At 43.4% G+C, this 20,877-nt stretch overlaps 1 protein-coding gene across 2 annotated transcripts in view; it reads left to right on the top strand.

The window, feature by feature from the left end:
- Positions 1 to 20,877, top strand: part of ELP1 (elongator acetyltransferase complex subunit 1) — a 133,067-nt gene that overhangs the window by 17,900 nt on the left and 94,290 nt on the right. For both annotated transcript variants that reach the window (XM_040325453.1, XM_040325461.1), the window contains exons 5-8: positions 1,364 to 1,444; positions 2,869 to 2,954; positions 5,496 to 5,595; positions 19,385 to 19,475. In XM_040325453.1, the coding sequence (XP_040181387.1) occupies positions 1,364 to 1,444; positions 2,869 to 2,954; positions 5,496 to 5,595; positions 19,385 to 19,475 (358 nt within the window). The remainder of the gene's footprint in view (positions 1 to 1,363; positions 1,445 to 2,868; positions 2,955 to 5,495; positions 5,596 to 19,384; positions 19,476 to 20,877) is intronic.

The following is a 20,877-nucleotide window of genomic DNA, read 5'->3' on the forward strand; positions in this document are numbered from 1 at the left end:
TTTTGTACTTTGTTTGCTGTTACAATGACGATCATTGTGATAGCAAAGTTTTCAACGATCATGAATGGGTTAAAGCACAGGTGTCAAACACAAGGCCCATGGGCCGAATCCGGCCCTCCAGGCCATTTTATGTGGCCCTCACACCTCTCCGGCAGCTGCAGGAGAGCTCCAGCCCTCCTCTGGTCCTCCTCCAGACCCTGTACTTTCTGCTTTCCCAGCAGCAGCATAAGGAAAGGGGGTGCACTGTGATGCAAGGGAGAGTGTGGGACTTAACTTCTAATGGTGGGGTGGCTCTTGACATCTAATGTAAGGGGAGGGGATGCACTGGACATCTAATCTTACAGATACAACCGGCTCTTTTAAGGACAATCATAATGCTGATGCGGCCCACAATGAAATTGAGTTTGACACCCCTGGGTTAAAGGGCAAGTAAACCCACCCCCCTATCGTTTTCAGCTGAGGAAGCTGCCATCTTTGCCTCTGTTTAATCTACAACTGCACATGTGATCCGTTATGACACCAACCATTGGATTCTTTGACAGTTTGGTTAAGAGCACAACCAATGGCAGTGTTACATTTCTGACCTGTGCCTTAAATAAAACTGGTTTTATGGATGGGTTTACTTCCGCTCTAACCATTTACAACAGCTATGATCGCTAGTGATATGTAATTGGCTACAGGGTGCTGGTATTGGCTCAGGTATGTAATAGCTGTGGGCCAATCGCAGCATAGAAAACACAGCTGTTTATAAATTTGTTGGATAGTGATCACATAATCATTGGGCCCTGAGTACCAGTTGCGTGCGGAGGGGTTGCAGTGCACTCTTGAACCCGAAGCAGGGACCTGATGTACATGACGTTACGGTGCTGCCCTGCCGCAGTATATGTACTGTGGTGAGGTCGGCAAGTGGTTAAAGAAAACTTGACATGGGAAAAAAAAATATGGAAGCTGTCATTGCTGCTTTTTCCTTGGCTGTCATACATTTTCCTGGTCGGGTTGAAAAAGTACGAAAACCAGTGGGTCAGCCTAACTGCCATTCAACTGTTATTTTCAGGAGTAGTTCAGCAAGGACTGTTAAATATAAGTTTACTTTAAATAAAAAAATATATAAATAAAATTGTTTTTTCAAATTTGCACAGTACTGTAGTGTTTAATTATTTTTGAGTATAAATGGAAGGCTTAAAAAATCTGTATTGTTGAAATATTATAACAGGAGTTAATGTCAGTTCAAGTAATTGACCTAGTGCTACAATGTAAATAATGTAAACGGAGAAAAACAGAAGTGGCTCTGTTTCATTATTTTGATGTAAAAAATGTAATGGGAAAGTGTGTTAATGTAATTTAATCTCTTTTGTTTCTTAAGGCCAACAAACGCTCATCCTGATGACAAAAGACTTTGAACCAATTTCTGAAATACCGATTCATCAAGAGGATTTTGGCGAAGGTAACATGTTTGTTAGATGATGATCTGACCCTCGTCAAACAAAACTAAGACATCTGTAGTGGCGTACAGTGGGTATAGAAAAATAATCTCCCCCCCCCCCCCCCCTTACTTTGCAGCCTGAAATGAAGACAGACACAGTTTTAACGTATAACATCCAACTGTATTTACTAGTGCCACGTATAACATCCAACTGTATTTACTAGTGCCACGTATAACATCCAACTGTATTTACTAGTGCCACGTATAACATCCAACTGTATTTACTAGTGCCACGTATAACATCCAACTGTATTTACTAGTGCCACGTATAACATCCAACTGTATTTACTAGTGCCACGTATAACATCCAACTGTATTTACTAGTGCCACGTATAACATCCAACTGTATTTACTAGTGCCACGTATAACATCCAACTGTATTTACTAGTGCCACGTATAACATCCAACTGTATTTACTAGTGCCACGTATAACATCCAACTGTATTTACTAGTGCCACGTATAACATCCAACTGAAAGATATAACACCAACCTGTCCGGAAATAAAATAAAAAAACAAATCTCTGAGTTGGAAAAAGGATCACCCCCTTGTGTCAGTATTTTGTTGAACCACCTTTTGCTTTAATTCCAGCCTTAGTCTGGTGGGCTATGTCTCTACTAACTTTGCACATCTAGACAAACTCTTCTTTGCAGAACTGCTCAAGTTCATTTAATTTTGACGATGACTGTTTGTGGACTGCAGTCTTCAAGTCCTTCCACAGATTTTCAATGGGGTTTAAGTCTGGGATCTGACTAGGCCATGCAAGAACTTTCGCCTTTTTCTCCTTCAACCAGCTGTGTGCTTTGGGTCGTCGTGTTGGAAGGTAAACCTTCTTCCCATTGACAACTTTCCTCAAGAATTTGATGGTATTTCGCGCCATCTATATTTCTTCTATCCTGACAAGTCTCCAGTCCCTGCTGCAGAGAAACACCCCCATAACAGTATATTACCACCTCCATACTTTACTGTAGGAATGGTGTTATTTGGATGGTGAGCTGTATTGGATTTTTGCTAGACATATCGCTTGGTGTTGAGTCCAAATAATTCAATTTTGGTCTCATCGCAACAGATTAAAGGTTGCAACTAAAGCAAAATGCGGTCCAACAAAATACTGACATAAGGGGGAGTGATCCTTTTTCTAACTCTGCAATTTTTTTATTTGTTTTTCCCCTGACATGTTGGTGTTTATTATTCTTTTGGATGTTATATGGTGCATTAGTAAATACAGCTGTATAAAACAAAAACTATGTCTGTCTTCATTTCTGGCTGCACAGCAACAACATGTGATTATTTTAAAGGGGGTGATTATTTTCTATACCCACTGTAATTATGTTCATGTATATGGCTGTGGCTTTCAAAATGAAAACAATTTATTTGTTTTAACAGGAAAATTTATCACGGTTGGTTGGGGCAAGAAAGAGACCCAGTTTCATGGCTCTGAGGGAAAACAAGCAGCACAGCAGAAAATAAAGGTAGAGTGTTTTAATGACTGGTAAACTACTGTTGAAATAGGGTTGATGATCTGTATATGTGAAAAAGCCTGCAGAAGGATCAAAGGCCCATTCTTGGAGACAAAGAGAAATGCCCAACAGTGACTGCGTTTTGTAAGCTGTAGGGCTCATTCACACAGGCAGAAAAACCACTGCGTTTAGATGCATATTTTCTTCATGAAAGAGAGGTTTTGTTGGCAGGACGTCAAGACCCTGCGTCAAATACACACCTAAAAAACCTTCAGATTTATGTGTATAAAATCTGCCACTGTGCTGTACTTGTGTGTGGCTAAATCCAGCTCATGTTGTGTGTAGATGTAGCTGTATGTATGGGCACGTTGATTACTGCAATTACAAAACTGTCTGCACTAAGCAGCGTGCGTTTTTTCTGCTTGTATGAAAAAGTTCTTTGTCACTCATATACTGCATGATGCAGTAAACACAGAGGGGTTGATTTTACTAAAACTGGAGAGTGTTAAATCTGGTGCAGCTGTCTATGGTAGCCAATCGGCATCTAACTTCAGATTGTTCAATTAAGCTTTGACAAATATCCTGGAAGCTGATTGGTTTCTTTACAGAGTTGCACCAGATTTTGCGCACTCCAATTTTTTTCGTAAATCAACCCCATTGTGTTAAATCAAATCACTTGACAGTTAAGCCATTTTCTTTGCAGGAATAATTATGGTTTATGCAAAGAGCACTCTGCATGTGCTTCTGTTACACTTTGTTTCTCAGTTAAAGGGTTACTAAACCCACAACCGTAAAATCAGTCTGTATTTGCAGTAAAGCATGCTTGTTATACTCACTGTAGAGCATGGGTGTAAAAAGGCTGTTTGATCCTGTCTTCTCTGATCTTCACCTTCTTGCACTGTCCCCAATCCATCTCCTGATGAGACCGAGCCTTTGAAGTCACTCTGCACATGCTCAGTTTCTGTGTACGATGGGCGACCAGATATAGTGAATGCAGGGTCCTGGGTTTAGTAACACTTTAAGTTGTAGAAAGCTCATGCAATGTAATGCATTGAATTACTTCACTGAACTACACAAAACATTGTCTGTCATCAGTGTGGAAGGGTGAGGGTGCAGGTCAGTATATTAGGATGCGCCCAGTTGCCTTTAGTCAGTGGACTTTTAGTAACTTTACAAGTTTGCATAAATTTACTCTGCGCGTAGGGCACTCCCGCACTCTGCGCGTAGGGCACTCCCGCACTCTGCGCGTAGGGCACTCCCGCACTCTGCGCGTAGGGCACTCCCGCACTCTGCGCGTAGGGCACTCCCGCACTCTGCGCGTAGCGCACTCCCGCACTCTGCGCGTAGCGCACTCCCGCACTCTGCGCGTAGCGCACTCCCGATACAACCAGTTATTTGAGTACAAAACTGTACTGTTGATGCAGCCCACCATGAAATTGAGTTTGACTTAAATGATTAGAAGGCATTTGGTAACTGTAATTCTATAGGTATCTGTTCTTTGTATATAAACATAAGAATCTTTCTTTGATTATTATTAAACTTTTGCTGATATTGCCTTATCTTATGCCAACTTGAAATAGTACCAAATGCTCAGGTTTTTTTTCCCCATAAATGCATCTGTATCAGCTCAATATATTAAATTTCTTTCTGAACGTTCCAGAAACACCTACAGTTTTAAGTTATTAAAGTCGCAGATTTTGACTTCTTATTTCTACTTCCCCGAACTTCCTATTGTGGAGCGCTCACTAATAACTTTGATAAAAGTAACTGGATCCTCCTGCCCAGGGCTACATGTCCTGTAATTCATAGTGCCACTGAGCAAGCATGCCTCATGTCAGCCACTGTCAATCACTTGGAGGAGGAGAAGAAGACGCGTGTCCTTTTGTGTATAGTGTTCCCTGGCTGCCTATCCATGTCAGGGCAGGCAGCATGCTGACATTATAGTCCAGGAAGTAAATGCTGGCCATGCATGAAGCCTGAACAAACATGGTGTTGTCTTTTTGGAGGAGTAGCAGAGGCGTGTCTCTTTCTGTATATTGTTCCTTGGTCACCTTTGCGTGTCGGCGCATGCAGCATGCTGACATCGGCCTGTAATTCTTTGCGGGAGTGCATACGAACAGGTAGCTTCATAGACCTTGCAAAGGAGGGATTTTGGGCACCTAAAAACCAGGATGCAGGGGTAGCGATCGTGGGAACTGATGAAATTGAGAGAAAGGGAAGCTTAAAAAGATCAGAAGTTAGTGTTGACTTCAGGAGCTGAAATTGATTTAATATCACATCATTTCCATACTTCTGAGATGTCCATTACTCTGTTGTTTGGTTTTTCAATGAACAATGTAGTCCACTCCCCAAATAACTTTTTCCTTGGGAAATAAAGAATGATTTGGTTAGCCCACAACCCAAGCTAGGTAATGATTGCAATGGCAAGTGTGTGATGTAAAAATGTGTTGTACCTTGTGGTGCTCCAAGCAGTGCTGCTGTAGCTTAGATGGACTTGGCCTTGGAGTGACTAGTTGGCATGCATTATATTAATGTATATTTCTCACATTACAGAGTGTTCAGCCTGCTTTACCTTGGGATGACCATAAATCTCGCGTTACTTGGAGAGGCGATGGGCAGCTCTTTGCTGTCAGTACCATTTGTCCACAGACAGGTAATCAACAATTATTGTTATAAAGTCTCTCGATGGGAGACGTATTCTGCCGAGAAAAACGGTCGTGTGTACACTTTTCGCCGAGAAACCCGTCAGGAAAACTCGTCAAGCCAAAAAGAGAGCATGTTCTCTTTTTCCTCGACGGGCAATGGGAAAATTTGGCTCGACGAGTTTTTTTGACAGCCGAACAAGGAACTCGATGGGGAAAACGATGTGTTTCGCCCGTCGAGTTTCTTGGTCGTGTGTACGCGGCCTTAGGGCCAGTTCACACCAGACGCAGTTCCGTTCAGTTCCGTGTGCTTTTTTTCTGCACTAAAAATGCATGCACAGTGTTTTCCATGTATTTCAATGGCTCTAGTTGGCTCTGGTTCACACAATGCAGTCAGTTTCCGGTGCAGAAACTGACCAGAAACTGACTGCATGGTGTGAACCAGAGCCATTGGAATACATGGGAAACACTGTGCATGCATTTTGTGCAGAAAAAAAGCACACAAAACTGCGTCTGGTGTGAACTGGCCCTAAAGGAGAAAAAGTTTTTTGTCAGCTTTTACAATGGGCGTTTTTTCAATAAGCTTTGGGTTGGAATAAGCCATGATTCTATAGGGTAAACTAGATAAATCTTAAGCCTATTCATTGTGAAGATGTCCTTTTCATTGTCAATGTGTTTTGTAAATAGTTTGTACTTGATTTTTTGCTCTGTTTTTTCACCTGTATTTGGTAGGCCCCAGAAACTGTATGAGAGAATGTATCTAAAAAAAATATTATCTGTCATGATACCCAGGAAACCATCAAAACTATTTTGGGATAAAGCGCTGAAAAAGCACCAGTCAAAGCTGTGCTGGTAAACAAAATCTATTAACAAAAGATAAAAGTTCCTTGGCACTTCTCTAAATTACATAGTTGGTCTGGTTAAAAAAAAAGTACATCTAGTTCAACCAACAAAAGGGGGGAAAAAATAAATAAATAAAAATCATACACTCCTATACGCACAGTTGATACAGAAGAAGGCAACAAAATACAATAAAGCATGATCCATTTTGCTTTAAAAAAATATATTTCCTGATCCCCAGAGAGGCAATTGGATATCCTCTGGATCAACTTTACCTATAAATGTTACGGTAGTATCCAGTTATATTCTGTACATTTAGGAAAGAATCCAGGCCTTTTTTTAAACCAATCTACTTAGCTGGCCAGAACCACCTCTGGAGGGAGTCTATTCCACATTTTTACAGCTCTCACTGTGAAGAAGCCTTTCTGTATTTGGAGATTAAATCTCTCTCTTTTTTTTTTTTTTTCTCCATCTCCTCTGTGATGACCTTAACCACTTCCCGACCTCCTCATGTACATTTACGTCGGAAGAATGGCACGGACAGGCACAATCACGTACCTGTACGTGCCTGCCTAGACGTGGGTGGGGGGTCCGATCGGGACCCCCCCGGTACATGCGGAGGTCGGGTCCGCTCGGGGAGCGATCCGGGACGACGGCGCGGCTATTTGTTTATAGCCGATCCGTCGCGATCGCTCCCTGGAGCTGAAGAACGGGGAGAGCCGTGTGTAAACACGGCTTCCCCGTGCTTCACTGTGGCGGCGCATCGATCGAGTGATCCCTTTTATTAGGGAGACTCGATCGATGGTGTCAGTCCTACAGCCACACCCCCCTACACTAGTAAGCACATACACAGTGATCCCTAAATGTTACAGCGCCCCCTGTGTTTAACTCCCAAACTGCAACTGTCATTTTCACAATAAAGAATGCAATTTAAATGCATTTTTTTGCTGTGAAAATGACAATGGTCCCAAAAATGTGTCAAAATTGTCCGAAGTGTCCGCCATAATGTCGCAGTCACGAAAAAAATCGCTGATCGCCGCCATTACTAGTTAAAAAAAAAAAAATGCAAAAAAACTATCCCCTATTTTGTAAACGCTATAAATTTTGTGCAAACCAACCGATAAACGATTATTGCGATTTTTTTTTTTACCAAAAATAGGTAGAAGAATACGTATCGGCCTAAACTGAGGAAAAAAAATAGCAGTGATCATTTACTGATCACTGCATTTAGTGTCAGTGTGACAGGTAGTTAGTGTCAGGCAGTTAGTGTTGGGTCCAGGGTAGCCCCCTACCCCCCCCCCAATAAAGGTTTTAACCCCTTGATCACCCCCTAGTTAACCCTTTCACCCCCCTTTTGCCAGCGTCACTAAGCGATCGTTTTTCTGATCGTGTATGAGTTTCGCTCGTGCCGCTAGGTAGCTAGTTATTTTTTGAGGTTCGCCGCCATGTTTTTATAGCGTTAGAACATTTATGGGGGTACCTAACGCTATAAAAACATGGCGGCGAACCTCAAAAAATAACTGGCTACCTAGCAGCACTAGCGACACTAATACAGCGATCAGAAAAACGATCGCTTAGTGACACTGGCAATAGGGGGTGAAAGGGTTAATTCTAGGAGCAATCAGGGGTTAAAACCTTTATTAGGTACCCCCATACATTTTCTAATAAAGGTTTTAACCCCTGATTGCCCCTAGAGTTAACCCTTTCACCCCCTATTGCCAGCATCACTAAGCGATCGTTTTTCTGTTCGCTGTATTAGTGCCGCTAGGTAGCTAGTTATTTTTTGAGGTTCGCCCGCCAGGTTTTTATAGCGTTAGGTACCCCCATACATTTTCTAATAAAGGTTTTAACCCTGATTGCCCCTAGAGTTAACCCTTTCACCCCTGATTGCCAGCGTCACTAAGCGATCGTTTTTCTGATCGTTGTATTAGTGTCGCTGGTGCCGCTAGGTAGCTAGTTAGTGCCAGTAACGCTTACACCAGGGGTGGGGAACCTGCGGCCCGCGGGCCGCTTGCGGCCCGCAAAATCATTCCATGCGGCCCCCCATGCGATCAGAAAAAAAGCGCCGCCGATTGTCACTAAATGTATTGCTAAACACACTGACAATGAATGAATGATCATGGCGATCATTTATTCATTGTCCGTGTGTTTAGCAATACATTTACTCCGCTCCTGCGGCCCGCCCCTGTTAGCCGGCGCCAGCCTCCAGCCATTGCACTGCAGCTGATGAGCTGCTCCCCTAGGCTTACAGCCCCGCCCGGCGGCGGCGGCGTGACGTCACTCACGGCGGGCGGGGATTACATTCATGGCTGGCTGGGATGGCACTAGCCAGCGCCACCGACGAGGAACCATTTCCAGCAGCAAGTAAGGCAGCCATAAATATGCTGACAGCATCATGAAATATGGCCTATTTTTTTAATATGCAGCATAGCGGCGGGGGGAGGGGGGTAAATGTCCTGCACAGTGCACAGGACATTAATACATAAGTTACCATGACCAGTGCAGGACCGATATGATGACCATGACCGATATGATGAATATGATCTTTTTAATATGCAGCATGTCGGGGGGGGGGGGGGGTAAATGTCCTGCACTGGTCATGGTAACTTATGTATTAATGTCCTGTGCACTGTGCAGGACATTTACCCCCCTCCCCCCGCCGCTATGCTGCATATTAAAAAAATCACAGACAGTCATCAAAGTTAATAATCTTCAGACTGCATCATTCTGTATGCAGTCTGAAGATTATTAACTGTGATGAAGGTCTGTGATTTTTTTAATATTCAGCATGGCGGCGGGGGGAGGGGGTAAATGTCCTACCTACACAGTTGCACTGGTCATAGTAACTCATGTATTAATGTCCTGCACTGTGAGTTACCATGACCAGTGCAGGACATTTACCCCCTCCCCCCATGCTGCATATTAAAAAAAAAAATCACAATGGGCCAAATTCTCAAAAGAGATACGCAGGCGGAACTGCTGTTCAGCCTGCGTATCCCTGTGCCTAACTTTGGAAACGATCCTCAAAAGGATTTTTCCAAAGTTAGGCAGAAAATCTGACATGTGTAAGACACTTACACTGTCAGATCTTAGGATGCAGTACCGCATCCGCCGCTGGGGGCATTTCGATTCGAAATGCCGGCTAGCGTATGCAAATGAGTACTTAAGCAGATCCACAAAGCATTTAAGCTTTGTGTTTTCTGCATAAGTTACGATTTGCACGCGTTAAATTAGGGCAGGTTTTACAATGTGTAAAGTTAGTACACCATGTAAAACCAGACCTTTTTTCCGATCGCCGCAATTTTTTTTTAAATTTTAATTTTTTTTCCCGGCGCGTATTTTTTTTTCACCCGTCGCAACTTTATTGTCCCGTCGCAATCCACAAAGCCCGGCGTAAATTACGTTCGCGCGCTGCACGTCGGGAAAATTATGTCACACGCATGCGCAGTACGGCCGGCGCGGGAGCGCGCCTCATTTAAATTGTAATCGCCCCCCGGAGAGGAGGACCGCCTTGCGACGGAGGCACTTAAGTTACACGGCCTGAAATTTCTAGGTAAGTGCTTTGTGGATCGGGCACGTAGGTAGAAATTTAACGCCTGTGTAACTTAACTGCTGAAAGTTAAGTTAGGCGGCGTTTTTAAGAATTTGGCCCAATGTCATTAGGGGAAAGTTCTTATCTTTATTCAGCAGTTCTGAGTCCCGACCACGTCCTCTTCTATACAGATACCCTGGCTGAGTAATGTAATTGCCGAGAACCTCTGCACAAGGATTACTCCGCCTGAGCCCGAAAACCATCAAATAGTCCCTGCAGAGTAATCCTTGTGCTGCTGATCCCGGCAATTACATTACTCAGTGTATCTTTATAGAAGAGGACATTGGGGCTCAGATTAAATTGTCCGAACTGCTGTATAAGGATAAGAACAGTCCCTACCAACTTTAACTACTAGTGTTCTTCCACCAGCTAAGCCACAGTACAGTTTGAATCATGTGTCCGGGTAGAAGGCGGAAGGAGACCCGGACACATGATTCAAACCCTGTACTGTCTGGGTCAATCCCGTACAGGTGGCAACCCTAGGTAAATGTCCTGCACTGGTCAATGGTCATGGTAACTCATGTATTAATGTCCTGCACAGTGCAGGGTGCTGTGTAATGTAAAGGGGGCCAGTGATGCAGGGTGCTGTGTAATGTAAAGGGGTCCAGTGATGCAGGGTGCTGTGTAATGTAAATGGTCCAGAGGTACAGGGTGCTGTGTAATGTAAAGGGGTCCAGTGATGCAGGGTGCTGTGTAATATAAAGGGGTCCAGTGATGCAGGGTGCTGTGTAATGTAAAGGGGTCCAGTGATGCAGGGTGTTGTGTAATGTAAAGGGTCCAGTGATGCAGGGTGCTGTGTAATGTAAAGGGGTCCAGAGGTGCAAGGTGCTGTGTAATGTAAAGGGGTCCAGTGATGCAGGGTGTTGTGTAATGTAAAGGGACCAGTGATGCAGGGTGCTGTGTAATGTAAAGGGGTCCAGCGGTGCAAGGTGCTGTGTACTGTAAAGGGGTCCAGTGATGCAGGGTGCTGTGTAATGTAAAGGGGTCCAATGATGCAGGGTGCTGTGTAATGTAAAGGGGTCCAGAGGTGCAAGGTGCTGTGTAATGTAAAGGGGTCCAGTGATGCAGGGTGCTTTGTAATGTAAAGGGGTCCAGTGATGCAGGGTGCTGTGCAATATAAAGGGGTCCAGTGATGCAGGGTGCTGTGTAATGTAAAGGGGTCCAGAGGTGCAAGGTGCTGTGTAATGTAAAGGGGTCCAGTGATGCAGTGTGCTGTGTAATGTAAAGGGGTCCAGTGATGCAGGGGGGGGGGGGACACGTTTAATCCCCGCTATAACAGGCTAATTTTTAAGTTGATCATTTTGTACGGCCCCCGAATGATGTTACAAAAATCCAAATGGCCCTTGGCAGAAAAAAGGTTCCCCACCCCTGGCTTACACCCACGCGCAAAGCATACGAAACCCCCCCCCATATGTGGAATTACACCCCAAAATACATTCTGCTTCTCCTGAGTACGGGGATACCACACGTGTGAGACTTTTTGGGAGCCTAGCCGCGTACGGGACCCCAAAACCGATCACCGCCTTCAGGCTTTCTAAGGGTGTAAATTTTTGATTTCACTCCTCACTACCTATCACAGTTTCGAAGGCCATAAAATGCCAAAATAGCACAAAACCCCCCCAAATGACCCCATTTTGGAAAGTAGACACCCCAAGCTATTTGCTGAGAGGGATGTCGAGTTCATGAAATATTTTATATTTTGACACAAGTTGCGGGAATATGACAAACTGATTTTTTTTTTGCACAAAGTTGTCACTAAATGATATATTGCTCACACATGCCATGGTTATATGTAGAATTGCACCCCAAAATACATTCTGCTGCTTCTCCTGAGTACAGGTATACCACATGTGTGGGACTTTTTGGGAGCCTAGCCGTGTACGGGGCCCCGAAAACCAAGCACCGCCTTCAAGATTTCTAAGGGCATAAATTTTTGATTTCACTCCTCACTACCTATCATAGTTTTGAAGGCCATTAAATGCCAATATGGCACACAACCCCCCCAAATGACCCCATTTTGGAAAGAAGACACCCCAAGCTATTTGCTGAGAGGCATTTTGAGTCCATGGAATATTTAATTTTTTTGCCCCAAGTGATTGAATAATGACCAAAAAAAAAAATAAAAAAAAAATTACAAAACGTTGTCACTAAATGATATATTTCTCACACATGCCATGGTTATATGTGGAATTGCACCCCAAAATACATTCTGCTGCTTCTCCTGAGTACGGAGATACCACATGTGTGGGACTTTTTGGGAGCCTAGCCGCATACGGGACCCCAAAAAACAAGCACCGCCTTCAAGATTTGTGTGAGTGAAATCAAAAATGTATGTCCTTAGAAATCTTGAAAGTAGTGATTGGTTTTCGGGGTCCCGTAAGCTCCCAAAAAGTCCCACACATGTGGTATCCCCGTACTCAGGAGAAGCAGCAGAATGTATTTTGGGGTGCAATTCCACATATAACCATGGCATGTGTGAGAAATATATCATTTAGTGACAACTTTGTGCAAAAAAAAAAATCAGTTTGTCATATTCCCGCAACTTGTGTCAAAATATAAAATATTCCATGGACTCGACATCCCTCTCAGCAAATAGCTTGGGGTGTCTACTTTCCAAAATGGGGTCATTTGGGGGGGTTTTGTGCTATTTTGGCATTTTATGGCCTTTGAAACTGTGATAGGTAGTGAGGAGTGAAATCAAAAATTTGCGCCCTTTGAAATGCTGAAGACGGTGCTTGGTTTTCAGGGTCCCGTACGTGGCTAGGCTCCCAAAAAGTCCCAAACATGTGGTATCCCCGTACTCGGAAGAAGCAGCAGAATGTATTTTGGGGTGCAATTCCACATATAACCATATATATATATTTTTTTGTCATTATTCAATCACTTGGGACAAAAAAAAAAATATTCAATGGACTCAACATGCCTCTCAGCAGTTTCCTTGGGGTGTCTACTTTTCAAAATGGGGTCATTTGGGGGGGGGGGGGGGTTGTACTGCCCTGCCATTTTAGCACCTCAAGAAATGAGATAGGCAGTCATAAAATAAAAGCTGTGTAAATTCCAGAAAATGTACCCTAGTTTGTAGACGCTATAATTTTTGTGAAAACCAATAAATATACGCTTATTGCGATTTTCTTTTTTTTTTTTTTTTACTAAAGACATGTGGCTGAATACATTTTGGTCTAAATGTTTGACTAAAATTTAGTTTATTCGATATTTTTTACTTTTTGTTATAAGAAAATCATTTTTTTTTTTTTTTAACTTACGGTCTTTTTTCGTTTATATCGCAAAAAATAAAAATCGCAGAGGCAATCAAATACCATTAAAAGAAAGCTCTATTTGTGGGAAGAAAAGGACACAAGTTTAGTTTCGGTACAACATTGCATGACCGCGCAATTACCAGTTAAAGCAGCGCAGTGCCAAATTGTAAAACACCTTGGGTCTTTTAGCAGCATATTGGTCCGGTCCTTAAGTGGTTAACCACTTGCCAACCAACCACAGTATATTTACTGTGGCAGGTCGGCTGATGTACCTATACATCATTTTGTGCAACAGCCAGCGGGGGCACGCGCTGATTGGCAAGAGGGAGAGCCAATCAGCGGGTCTGGCAGGCGCGATGTTTGCCGGCCACCAGCGATCGTTTCCCCGAGAAATAGAACGGCCATCTGCTGATTTAAACAAGGCAGACCGCCTTTTTGACAGGAATGAACACTGTGATCTTGTGTTCCTGCTAATCAGGAACACAGATCTCTGTGTTCATCCAGTGAGTCCATCCCCCACACAGTTAGTAAGCACCCCCCTAGGGACACACTTAACCCTTTGATTTCCCCTGGTGTTAACCCCTTCCCTGCCAGTGTCAGTACAGTATCTACATATTTTTAGCACTGATTAATGTAGTAATCTCACTGCTACCCAAAATGGTGTCAAAAGTGTCAGGTGTTCGATCTGTCCACCGCAATTTTGCAAAAAAAAAAAAAAATCTGTATTTAGAGTCAATACTTTGTAAAACCTTCTTTCGCTGCATTTACAGCTGCAAGTCTTTTTGGGGATGTCTCTACCAGCTTTGCACATCTAGAAAGTTACATTTGTGCCCATTCTTTGCAAAATAGCTCAAGCTCTGTCAGATTGAATGGAGAGCATCTGTGAACAGCAATTTTCAAGTCTTGCCACAGATTCTCAATTGGATTTAGGTCTTGACTTTGACTGGGCCATTGTAACGCTTGAATACACTTTGATTTAAACCATTTCATCGTAGCTCTGGCTGTATGTTTGTGGTCGTTGTCCTGCTGTAAGGTGAACCTCCGCCCCTGTCTCAAGTCTTTTGCAGACTCTAACAGGTTTTCTTCTAAGATTGCCCTGTATTTGTCTCCATCCATCTTCCCGTCAACTCTGACCAGCTTCCATGTCCCTGCTGAAGAAAAGCATCCCCACAACATGATGTTGCCACCACCATGTTTCACGGTGGGGATGATGTGTTCAGAGTGATGTGCAGTGTTAGTTTTCCGCTACACAGAGATTTTTGCTTTTAGGCCAAAAAGTTCAATTTTGGTCTTATCTGACCAGAGCATCTTCTTCCGTATGTTTGCTGTGTCCCCCACATGGCTTCTCTCAAACTGCAAACAGGACTTCTTATGGAATTTCTTTCAACAATAGCTTTCGTGGAGTGCACGACTAATAGTTGTCCTGGTAGTAGTTGCAGCTCCTCCAGAGTTACCATGGGCCTCTTGGCTGCTTCTCTGATTAATGCTCTCCTTATCCGGCCTGTCAGTTTAGGTGGACGGCCATGTCTTGGTAGGTTTGCAGTTGTGCCATACTCTTTCCATTTGTGGATGATGGAGTGAACAGTGTTCCGTGAGATGTTCAAAGCTTGGGATATTTTTTTATAACCTAACTCTGCTTTAAACTTCTCCACAACCTTTATCCCTGACCTATCTGGCGTGTTCATAGGCCTTTGTGATGCTGTTTGTTTACTATGGTTCTCTAACAAACCTCTGAGGGCTTCACAGAACAGCTGTAGTTATACTGAGAATAAGTTACACACAGGTGAACTCTATTTACTAGTATGGTGACTTCTGAAGGCAATTGATTCCACTAGATTTAAGTTAGGGGTATGAGAATAAAGGGGGATGAAAACAAATGCACACCACACTTCAGATATTTATTTGTAATGCCGCTTACACACGATCATGTAGAAAAAACAAAGTTTTTCCAACTTCATCATTAAAACGACATTGCCGACACACCATCGTTTAAAAAAAAATGCTCTAGCAAAGCGCGGTGACGTACAACACGTACGACGGCACTATAAAGGGGAAGTTCCATGCAGATGACACCACCCTTGGGGCTGCTTTAGCTGATTCCGTGTTAGTAAAAGACGATTTGCGCTTTTCTGTCTGTTACAGCGTGATGAATGTGCTTACTCCATTACAAACGCTAGTTTTACCAGAGCGAGCGCTCCCGTCTCATAACTTGTTTCTGAGCATGCGCGAGTTTTTAATGTAGTTTTAGCCCACACGACCATTTTTTACAACCCGAAAAACTACATTGTTTAAAACGTCTTTAAAACATGCAGCATGTTCGAAAAAAAAATTTTGTTTTTCAGAACCCGAAAAATTATGTGAAGCCCACACACGATCATTTTAAATTACATTTTTTAAAAACGACATTTTTTTCATGCCGAAAAATGATCGTGTGTACGCGGCATAACACATTTTGAAAACCATTTATCATTTTCCTTCCACTTCACAATTCTGTGTCACTTTTGTGTTGGTCTATCACATAAAATCCCCCAAAAAAAATCATTTTCGTTTTTGGTTGTAACATGACAAAATGTGGAAAATTTCAAGGTGGTATGAATACTTTTTCAAGGCACTGGTATGATGCGTGCATAACTTTACATTTATCGCTGTGCAAACTGTGCTATATAAATCCTGTATAATAATAAAAAATAAATAAAAAAACACCAGCAATACCACTGTTTAAAATGACAACGTTGTCAAGAGCAAAACTAACAGCTGCTCACACCGCACACACCAACAAGCGTGCTCACAGTGAAAGTAGGCCTCCTTTCAAAAGGGGACAAGGATGGATCAATGGGATCACAGGGAATACCCCTTATAGATTATGCAGCTAAGTGTCGGTTCACACTACAGCGACTTGGGATCCGACTTGTCAGACCTCAAGTCACCTGACATCAGAAATCCCATGTTAGTCAATGAGAGTCGTCTTAATGCACATTACTGAAGTCGCTCCGACTTCAGAAAAGGTTCCTGTACTACTTTAAGGCGTCTCCTAGACAACTTGTACCCATTGATTTCAATAGACGTTGCCTCCAAAGTCGGATCTCCATCTTAACTGAAGCAACTTTACAGGAAAAGAAAATGGTTTACTCAGGCAAACCCCTCCCTCCCACAGAGCTGATTATTCTGTGATTGGCCACAGCCAAAGTCGCATGTCTTGGAGGCAACTTTAACCACTTAAGGACCGCCTCCTGCACATATACGTCAGCAGAATGGCACCGCTAGGCACATGTACGTACAGGTACGTCCTGTACATGTACCCGGTCGTGGGCACGCTCCCGCAGCCCGGTCCGAAGCTCCGTGGCCTGGGACCTGCGGACCCGATCGCCGCTGGGGTCCCGCGATCGGTCCCCCGGAGCTGAAGAACGGGGAGAGCCGCGTGTAAACATGGCTTCCTAGTGCTTCACTGTGGCGGCGTCATCGATCGTGTCATCCCTTTTATAGGGGGACACAATCGATGACATCACTCCTACAGCCACACCCCCCTACAGTTGTAAACACACATTAGGTGGAACATAACTCCTTCAGCGCCCCCTGTGGTTAACTCCCAAACTGCAACTGTCATTTCCACAGTAAACAATGCATTTTAAATGCATTTTTTGCTGTGAAAATGACAATGGTCCCAAAAATATGTCAAAATTGTCCGGAGTGTCCGCCATAATGTCGCAGTCACGAGAAAAATCGCTGATCACCGCCATTAGTAGTTAAAAAAAAAAAAAAAAAAATGCAATAAAACTATCCCCTATTTTGTAAACGCCATGAATTTTGCGCAAACCAACCGATTAAACGATTATTGCGTTTTTTTTTTTTGTTTTTTTTTTACCAAAAATATGTAGAAGAATACGTATCGGCCTAAACTGAGGAAAACATTTTTTATATATTTTTGGGGGATATTTATTATAGCAAAAAGTAAAAAAATATTGCATTTTTTTTCAAAATTGTCGCTCTATTTTTGTTTATAGCGCAAACAATAAAAACGGCAGAGGTGATCAAATACCACCAAAAGAAAGCTATATTTGTGGGGAAAAAAAGAGCGCCAATTTTGTTTGGGAGCCACGTCGCGCAACCGCGCAATTGTCAGTTAAAGCGACGCAGTGCCAAATCGCAAAAAGGGGCAAGGTCCTTTAGCTGCATTTTGGTCCGCGTCTTAAGTGGTTAAGTCGCGTTGTAAGTTGCTTCAAGTCGCGCTGTAAGTCGGGTTGGCCCCTGTGTGAACCGGCACTAAGGGTCATGTGAAAGCCACCCAAACTCATACACAGATGCTGCAGGTGATCTCAGAGTTTAGCTCAAAACCTCAGTGATATACTGGGGCTAATGGGGACCTTTCTCTAAAACAACACATTAGGAGAATTGGATAAAGCTCATGGTCATTAATAGCACTAGTGCACTCAAGATGATTAAATCCAGATGAGTCTCAGTCTCACTGTTTAGCCGAAGGCTATACCATGGGATGTGGCTCGGCTTGCAGAGGATGGTATATACCAGGGGTTCCCAACCTTTTGAAGAGAAAGGGCCACTTAAGCAACTTGGTAACTGGTAGCGGGCCACAATGAGCGTAGGGAGTAGATGGCGACCCACTCTACTCTATAGAGCCCACTCTATTCTCTATTTTTTTCGCGGATCAGATTGGAAGTAGGCATTTGTAAACGGACACAAGTCCATTTACATCTGCCACTCCTTAGAGGTGAATGGAGGGGTCAGACTGAACGTGTGAAAGGGGCCTAAGGCTACTTTCACACTGATGCGCTGTTGTGCAGCTCAGTTCACCTGTGGCTTTTCTTCAGGTTAGCTGCCCTTTGCAATAGACTTCTATTATATCCTGTAGGTGTGGTGCACTTTCAGAAAGCTCACCAAACTCGCAGGTAACAGAAGTCTATGGCTCAGTGCAGGTAACCCGCTGGTGCACCGCTCTGCACCTGCGGATCAGTTTGAAAGCAGCCCAGTAACCCCTGCAGAACAGATATGCCCATATACACTGTGATTTTATCAATAAACGTACCTTTAATAACAGTATTCTATTCTATTCCATACCAGAGCAGGAGGTCGCGGGCCACATCAGAGGGCTCCGCAGGCCACATGTGTCCCCCGGGCCACTGGTTGGGCACCCCTGGTATATACGATAGAGCTTAAAGACAGTCAATAATATGTAAAGCTGGGATCGCCTGCAGCATCTGTGTATGGGCTTGGGTGGCCTTCGCATTACCCTTAGCTGCATAGTCTATAAGGGGTATATCCCAATTCATCCCTGTCTTCTTTTAAAAGGAGGCATATTTTCACTGTGACCATGCTTGTTGGTGTATGCGGTGTGAACAGCTGCTAGTTTTGGCTTTTTTTTGACAATGTTGTCATTTTAACAGTTGGTATTGGTGGAGGTTTTTAAAATATTTTTTGTAAAAAATAAGGTTTCCTGTATTTTCTTAATTGTTTAATAAATCCATCACTTACCCTTTCGGTTTTCCATTCAGCCTGCTTTCTTTTTTTTCTAAAAAAATCCAGACTTATAACATTCCCTGGAATATATTTAACCCTTTTACTTCTGCCACTATAACTATTATCAGACATCAACAGCATGTTGTAAGCAAACTAAGGCTGCAGTTGCAGCTTTAGTTTGCAGTATAATTTTTTTTTTTGCCTGGACCTATAAAAAAAAAAACCTTTTAGGATAAGTGAGTGGCGAGAGATTAGCGAATGTCTGTTCGCTGACCTTCACTGCAATGAATGGACCTGGGTTCAGAACTGTTAAACCTTGGCGACTCTTGTGGGGAACACGGCAGTGTGAGCACACAGTTTGTGCGTTGATTGAGTCTGGGGGTGGCATTTTAGGGGGCTAATAATGATATCTCGCTAAAGAGAACCTGTCACCTGCACTATGTTATCACATAGGGGGGCTTATTGGCCCCCTTGTAACACCAATACAGTTAGAAAAGCTAAAAAGTTTAAATAATACAATAACATTTTAAAACGTTAAAAAAACTTAAAAGTCCCCTGCATGAAATTAAATAAAAATAAAAAAAAGAAGTGTCAAAAAGTATTACTGCATTGTTACATGTCTTTGCATGGTTTCACTCCCAGGCTCCCGCAAGATCAGGGTGTGGAACAGAGAACTCTCCCTGCAGTCTACCAGTGAAGCAGTGGAAGGCTTGGAACAGTCGCTGTGCTGGAAGTACGTTTATTTCTTCTTCACTATACTTTATCCTCAGTATGATCCTGTATTGTAAATTTATGCCAAAATAATCACGTCTTTATCAATAAGCTGGAAACAATCCACTCATTCTATTTATGGCTTGCTTATTAGTCCCCAATCCCTGCTCCCACCGGGCTTCTGTAGCCGGTACTGCAATATTGTGCAAATTTTAAGCTTATTGGTAAAGTTCCACTTTAAGCAGTATTTAAGCCCTAATTCGCTGGCAAGGGAGAAACATAAGATTTTGACATTGGATAGAAGACCGGGCTTTAAAGACTAAGGCCCGGATTCTCGTAGAGCGGCGCATAGTTATGCCGGCGTAGCGTATCGAAAATAAACGATACACTGACGTATAGCAGAGCGGCGAGCACAGTATTCATAAAGCACTCGCTCCCAACGTGGCGCCGGTGTAACGTAAATTCCTCGGCGTAAGCCCGCCTAATTCAAAGTAGGTGGAAGGTGGGCGTGATCCATTTAAATGAAGCGTGACCCCATGCAAATGATGGGCCGAACGAACGGCGCATACGCCGTCCCGTGGACGCATTCCCAGTACGCATGCGTCAGAATCACGTCGTAAATACTCCATAAGATACGTCGAATCACTGCCTACGACGTGACGTAACCTATGCCCAGCCCTATTCACGTACTACTACGTAAACGACATAAAATACGACGGCTGTTCCCTGGTCCATACCTTAACATGACTTACCCCTGCTTTATGAGGCTTAACTTTACGCCGGACGTACGACTTGCGTAAACCGCGTATATTCATGTGCCGGGCGCAAGTAAGTTCGTGAATCGCCGTATCTCACTCATTTGCATATTCGAATCGTAAATCAATGGAAGCGCCCCTTGCGGCCAGTGTAAATATGCACCCACGATACGACGGCGTAAGGAAACTTACGTCGGTCGGATTAAGCCTATTTACAGGCGTATCTTGCTTTCAAAGTCAGGCGCATAGATACGACGGCGCACATTGACACTTACGCGGCGTATCTCTAGATACGCCAGCGTAAGTGCTACGAGAATCCGGGCCTAAGTTCACTTTGGTACATGTAACATGTTCCAGCTCCTGCCCCTGATCCCCCGTCCTCCCCCTTCCACTGTCACGTTTTAAAGACAGTGGGGCTCCGCCCACAATGCATGCATAAACTACAAGTACCGTCTGCCATCACAGCAGACAGACTTGTAGTTTTAATGGGTTCTGGATGTGCTGATGTGTGCTCTCCTAGTCCACTGACATGCTCTTACTTTCAAACCGAAACCGCAGGTGCAGTGCTTTCCAGGCTCCTGCAGGAAAAATATAAATAAATTAACATGTTATTTTCTGAAAAAATATCTACATGTATTTGTTTTTCTGTAAAGGCGACCTTGTCCTTTT

The sequence above is a fragment of the Rana temporaria genome, chromosome 1 (genome assembly GCF_905171775.1).
Source record: "Rana temporaria chromosome 1, aRanTem1.1, whole genome shotgun sequence".
Lineage (NCBI taxonomy): Eukaryota > Metazoa > Chordata > Amphibia > Anura > Ranidae > Rana > Rana temporaria.